The sequence below is a fragment of the Xiphophorus maculatus genome, chromosome 21, assembly GCF_002775205.1.
Source record: "Xiphophorus maculatus strain JP 163 A chromosome 21, X_maculatus-5.0-male, whole genome shotgun sequence".
Taxonomy (NCBI): Eukaryota; Metazoa; Chordata; class Actinopteri; order Cyprinodontiformes; family Poeciliidae; genus Xiphophorus; species Xiphophorus maculatus.
This window is the reverse complement of record NC_036463.1, coordinates 24740458-24747098: the sequence shown is the minus strand read 5'-3', so window position 1 is coordinate 24747098 and position 6641 is coordinate 24740458. Positions and strand designations below refer to the sequence as shown.

At 43.8% G+C, this 6641-nt stretch overlaps 1 protein-coding gene across 1 annotated transcript; it reads right to left on the bottom strand.

Moving 5' to 3' along the window:
- Window positions 1–3794: 3794 nt before the first annotated feature.
- On the bottom strand, window positions 3795–4719 carry ppp1r3g (protein phosphatase 1 regulatory subunit 3G). Its single transcript, XM_005814469.2, is given in 2 exon segments — window positions 3795–4393; window positions 4395–4719. Coding segments are annotated over 2 exon segments (789 nt in total). The 5' UTR covers window positions 4680–4719; the 3' UTR covers window positions 3795–3889.
- Window positions 4720–6641: the final 1922 nt, after the last annotated feature.

Below are 6641 nucleotides of genomic sequence, written 5' to 3'. Positions count from 1 at the left end.
TCTGACCCACTTCTGATGAGCCTGCAGGTCTGTTGACCATTTTCACTCCTTATTGATCCACCTTTTGATCAATATGCTTCCCATGATGCATCACTCTGTGCTGAAACATGACAGTAAATCTTCAGTTGCTGCTTTGGATCTTTAGGAACCAACTTCCTGTTGGACCTTCATAAAATTGTTTCCATTTATGTTTGAATCAAAACACTATAAACATAAACCATCCAGAAACCAGAACTGGATGATGATTGGTTCCCTTACAGCTCAGTGATGATGATGATGTCAGTTGATCTCGATGAAGGAAAAGTTTTGGCCTCATCGGCAGCGACTGGAGCGTCTGACGGAAAACGGTCAGCAGGCGGCGATTAGACTGACCTGAAGTGGTGATGGTATGAACGGTTAGCATCATGGCTACCTCGGAGAAACAGGAAGTGGACTACAGCGCAGGGCATTCTGGGTAAATACAACCAACGCTAACATGTTAGCCTAGCGCTAGCAGCAGAAATGGCTCCTGGTCTTCAGCCAATGACTAAAGAGAAAAATCTGACGCCTCCATCTTGTTTCCATCTGGTGAAGAAGGAAGTTGCTCTCAGTGTCTTCAGAGGTTTTTGTGTGGTTTCCTTCAGTGGTTCTTGGTGCAGCGCCCCCACAGGCCAGGAGGGGAACAGGTTGGTTTGGGTCCGAGCAGAGAGGAAGAGAACAGAGTCTTCAGGATGTCAGAATGAATCTTTTAACATCCTTAATAAAATCAAATCCATGATGAAAGTTTCTTCAGACTTTAATTCTCCTTCAGGATTCGTTAAGTACTGGAACAAATCAACGTTTTATTTCTGCAGTGATCCGCTGGATGTTTCAGAAACCAAAACAGCAGCTGGTTTATTTCTAGAACATCGACTCAACCAGAACGACGCGGCGGCGTTTTCTGACGGATCAAACACTGGAGGTCAGGTTTACCAACATGAGGCGCCTCTGGACTTTGGTCTGAGCGTGAAGACAGCTGGACGGACAGCCGGGCTGGAAACACGGGGCGAATTATCCTCTCCGCTCTGCAGAGACCCGATGATCTTCATCAGGCTCCTCCTCATGTCGGCCAGCAGCAGGAGAACTTCAGCTTCCTGCTTCCCTCAAACAAGAATCTGGTTTATTTGAGGAGAGAAAACCTGGAGGTGAAGCTGACAGTCCTGGAAAAACTCCTGGCTGAAGGTTCCCATGTCTCCCGTCCAGAACTGAAGACCAGGACATGTTGGGTCAAAACGTCTCCATTTCCTGTCCTACCATCACAAACGTAACACCAGCTGCTCTGTAACAGCTGAGTTCTGACCAGATGATATTTCAGCTGCAGAATCTGAGAAAATAAATATATAAATATATAATAATAATAATATAATAAAAATAAATATGCAGAAACGCTGCCAGGCACGGCGGAGGATCTGTGGTGCTGAGGGATTCAAAACATTTAGTTTAAAGATTGTTTGATTTAAATCTTCTCATTATTTCATCAGAAGACCTGAAATAATGTTGAATGATGTCAGACTAAAGTCTTTAATTCAGTTTATTTTCATATCAGTTCAAAATCTTTTTGTTCATAATTTTATAAAAAGCTTTAAAATAATTTCAGTCACTTTCCTTCTGATCAGTTAATTATTAAAGTTTTATAAAGTTTCTGATGATCCCGAACTGTGAACTTCATGAAAACAGTTACAATCTGAGCGGTGGTTCTGGAGCATCTGGACCGGACCGGTTCTAGACCGGACCGGATGTTCTGTCTTAAAATCAGAAAAAAACATTTTGTTTATTAAAAAAGTCAAATCAGTGACGGAGGAAAAACATGGCGACGGTTTGATAGAACAGAATCTCACATGCGGTTCTACTGGGTTCGGACCGGAACTGGGCCCAGTCAGAACTTTTTCCTCTTTATGTGAGGAAATAATTTCTAAATGTTGCGCAGCAGAGAAAACCAGCAGGACGAGATGTTCTGCTGTTTGGGTCATCTGGGTGAAACCGGCACCGAACTCTGGATCTGGACCCAGAAGTGTTTGTTTTTCATAATCCGGACCGAACCTCCTCCCCTCCAGCTCTGTGTGCAATATTAAACCAAATATTTGGCTCCAAACTGCGAGCAGAAGGAAAACATCCCGCAGCTCCTCCTCCGGCCGAACCGGCGTTTCACAACTCGGACACGGAACCCGGCAGGAGGACGGACCAATCAGAGCGGGCCCTGCCGGTGACGTCACAGTTAAATCACACCTGTGGCCAGAATCAGAGCAACTGACTTCCTGTAGCACCTGAGTCCAGAAACAGGAAAATGAGGAGAAAACATCAGATTTACTTTAGTCAAATTATTTATTATTATTATTATTATTGGATAATAATCACCTGATTTTATTGCTTTATTAAAACTTTAATGTAAAAAACCAGCATTTATTTTCCTTGTGTTTTTATTTATCGTGTAAAACATAATGTAAGATAAATATTCATTAGCTTAATAAACTCTAATGTAACATTCAGAAAGTGAAATTATACCAAAGACATTTTTTCACTGTTTCTGACCAAATATCGATTATTTTCAATAATATATTTATGGTCCTTTAAAGTTAATCTTCAACCTGTTTGTATTTATAAACAAAACGCCAAATTATTTGTAGACAATAATTCTGATTATATTTTTCCATAAAACAAATCTAAACTATTTTCAGGAACAGGGACGGGGCTGCTAGCTAAAGGGCTAGTTATGCTATCCCTATAGCGCTAATCAGATATTAGTTCGGCTAACGCTGGGCTCAATAAAAAATATTACATTTTAAAATCTAACATTTTAAATGTTAAAATCTGAATTATTATAAGGAACAGGTACGGGCTTCATTAGCTAAAATGGTAGCTATGCTAACCATAAAGCAGTAATTATAAACATAGCCCTTCTAATGCTAGAGCGCTACTACAACGCGGTGGCTACTGGAAGCTAATGCTAAAGCGCTAAATTGAACCTCTGGTTGATTAAATGTTGTTTCGTTTTAAACAGTCTCCCCCTTCAAAATAAGAGCATGACTATAAGCGGCTAATCGATCAAGTTTTTTATTCAACTAAAAGTTTACAACCTCCTAAATTAGCGCTTTCGATATTATCTGGAAAAGTTAATTTAGACCAAGCTAAATGTGATGAAAGTTTTCAAAGTTATCAAAAACGCTTCAGATGAAATATGACATTAAGAGACTAAACTTTATTTTAAAATAATTTAAATGTTTTATAATGTCCTCAGACTTTTGTTTACAGAACAGTGACGGAAATTAGAGATTTAGAATTTATCCAGAAAATTAGTTTAGGGGAAGCTAAGTGTGCTAAACATTTTCAAAGTTAGCAAAAACATTAAAGTGGATTAAAAATTAGCTGCCCTGTTAGCGGATTAGTCTTCATATTTCTTTATATTTGGTGTTTAAACTATTAAAACAGGCAGATATGAATGTTTTTAGAAGGGAGAGGTTCGAGATTTTAAGGCGGCTGTCTAATAATAATAATAATAATAATAATAATAATCGATTCCATTTATTGATCGATCTTTGATAATTAAATTTAAAATTAAATGTCCAAAACAACTTGGTGGCAGAAGTTTCTCTGTCAGGAATAAATTGATCAAATGTCCAAACATGTTTTCTGTCCCAAAAAAATCTGATCAAATTAAATTATCGATTATCGTCCATCTTGGATTTTCAATATGGCCGACAAAGACCAAAGCCTGGATGGAGGAATGGACCTGTTGGACATTAATGGTTCCGGGATTCTTCAGGTTTTCCTGGTTTTATTTCATCCTGAAAGCCAAACATTTGGATCAGAACCGGTCCGGTTGGATCCCGCCTGGAGTCCAGTGCTGGAAGTGTTCCGGATGGTTCTGATCCGCTCAGAAGGATGGAGAAGCCTCTCCGGCCGGCTCGGGGTCCGGGCGGCCCGGCTCGTCCTGGCAGTGGTTCCGGTACCGGAGCGAGTAGTTCTGGCCCTGGTTGTTGTCCCAGAACTCTCCCTCGTCGCTGCGCAGGAACACGGCGAAGTGCACCGCGGCGCCCGGGTCCATGAAGGGCGGAGTGAACACGGTGAAGCCGAACCGGACCGACTCCGACCCGGGCTGCTCCGGCACCGGGACCGGCACCGCCTGCGCGTCCACGTAGCACAGCCAGTCGTTGTAGGTGAGCCGAACCCCGACCTCCCTGACGGCGCAGCCCCGCAGGACCCGCACCTGGCCCCTCAGCTCGAACCGGGTCACGGCCAGCCTCTCCAGGCAGACCCGCAGCTCCCGAACCCGCCGCTCCGCGTCCCGCGGCTCGGGGAAGCAGGCCAGCAGCCGCGGCGGCTCCGGCCTGGTCCGCGGGTCCGGCTGCTGCGGGGGGAAGCTCTGGTACCGGGACAAGCACCTTGGGCGGGACCTGCGGGTCCTCCTGGACGCTGAAGTGCTTGATGCGGGCCAGGCTCAGACCCATCGAGTCCGCGAACTTGACCCGCTTCCTGCCGCCGTCCAGCAGCGCGGCGGGATACGCGGGCAGCGACCGGGCTCTCCTCCGGTCCCGCATGAACTTCTCCAGGTGCGACGCGTCCACCTCGTCCTCCAGGTCCCCCTCCTCATCCTCCTCTTCATCCCGCAGGCCGTTCTGCTGGCCGGCCCGGTTCGGCCCGCACGGCGGAGCTGAGCGGATCATGGGTGAGCTGCGACCTGCGACCTGCGGGGCGGCGGACGTGGCGCCGCTTCTATACGGACCCCCGCCCCCTGCGTGACACACACACACACACACGCACGCACACACACACACACACACACACACACACACACACACACACACACAACCTTCACCTGTTTTATTTGCTGCTCAGGATTTAAAGAGATTTTATGAGACAAAGTCAAAGATTATTAATATGAAATCTGAAAAGTGTGGCGTGCCTCTGTGTTCTGCCACCTGAGCTGAGGCTCCCTGCAGCTCCTCCAGAGTTTCCACTGACTGATTTCATATTTAATAAACCATTTCTCTGTTTTCAGATGGTTTGGTTTCCAACATGAGGTTCGTGGGCCTTTCATGGCCTCCAGAAGGATTTACTGCGGCCACAATCAGGAACAGTTCAACTCCGACCATCCAGAACCAGAACCAGAACCAGGTCAGAGTCAGTAAACTACAAACACCTGATGGAGTCAAAACAAGATTTAAAGAAAATTTACAATTAAATAATTTTCTCAATTTTAACTTTTGTAAAATATTTATTTGTTTTCTGCCACAAATAAATATTTTGAAGTTTGATCTGAACTAATAATGATGAATTATTATTGCATAACAATCTTTATTATCAGTAGTTGTTGTATTATAAAGTCAGTATTATTGTTATAACATTGTTTTATAATAATGTTGTGATTTTTATTATTAGTAATAGAATTATAAAGTTTACTTCCTGTAAACATCTTTAATAAATGAATAATAAACTCATTAAATGTGACATTGTTGAAAAATCAGCCAATCATGGCAGCAGAAGGTCAAAGGTCACTGTTTTCTTACATAACGGGGCGCTTCACGTGCCGCAGGTGCGTCAATCAGCGCGCAGTAAACAGACGCGTGACGTCACCATGACGTCACCGCCGCTGCCATGGTGACGTCATGGTGACGTTCAGCTGGGATTTCAGCTTAAAAGGAAAAAACAGAAAACAAATGAAACGTTTTATTCTAATTTTCTGCTCCATTAGCAGGTTATGAAATGTTTCCTCCTGAAGAATAAAAGTTGGAAGCAGCGGGTCAGAGTTCTGGTTCTGGGTTTGTGGCTGGAAGCAGCGGGTCAGAGTTCTGGTTCTGGGTTTGTGGCTGGAAGCAGCGGGTCAGAGTTCCGGTTCTGGGTTTGTGGCTGCAGCAGCGGGTCAGAGTTCTGGTTCTGGGTTTGTGGCTGGAAGCAGCGGGTCAGAGTTCCGGTTCTGGGTTTGTGGCTGGAAGCAGCGGGTCAGAGTTCTGGTTCTGGGTTTGTGGCTGGAAGCAGCGGGTCAGAGTTCCGGTTCTGTCAACGCTGAGAGGAAAACCGGAAACTTAACATCAAGTTTGATTAAAAACAGTTTCAGTTTGATCTCTGATCAGTTATTAATGTTCAGCAGAAACAACAAATTAAACATCTTTTACTAAAATGTCTGGAAGAATAAATTTATAAAAAGATGAAATTAATCACTTATTGCAGAAACATAGAAATAATGCTAAAATGTATGTAAAACCTTTCATTTGAATTAATATCTTGATTTATTACATTTTTCTAAATTTTTAAATATTCTGATTTTTCTGACCTTCATCATCATCATCATCACTGACTGGAGGAAGAACTGGTGTTCTGATCCGGTTCAGGTTGGTTCTGACTGTAAATGTGAAAATCTTTTTACTTTCTCAGTGGAGGGAAGTAATGAAGTACAAGTACTTTCTCACTGCACTCAGTGGCGGCTATAGGGGGGAACTTAGGACAGTTCTAAGGGCCCCCTGCGGAGGGCCCCTGCTGAGGGCCCCCTGCGGAGGCCCCCTGCGGAGCCCCTGACCAACAGGGGCCCTCTGTAAATATGTGACAGAGAGTAAACACAATAAAAACTTGCTTTATCTGTGGTTCATTAAAATGACACATTACTGATGTATTAAAATTAAATATGATAC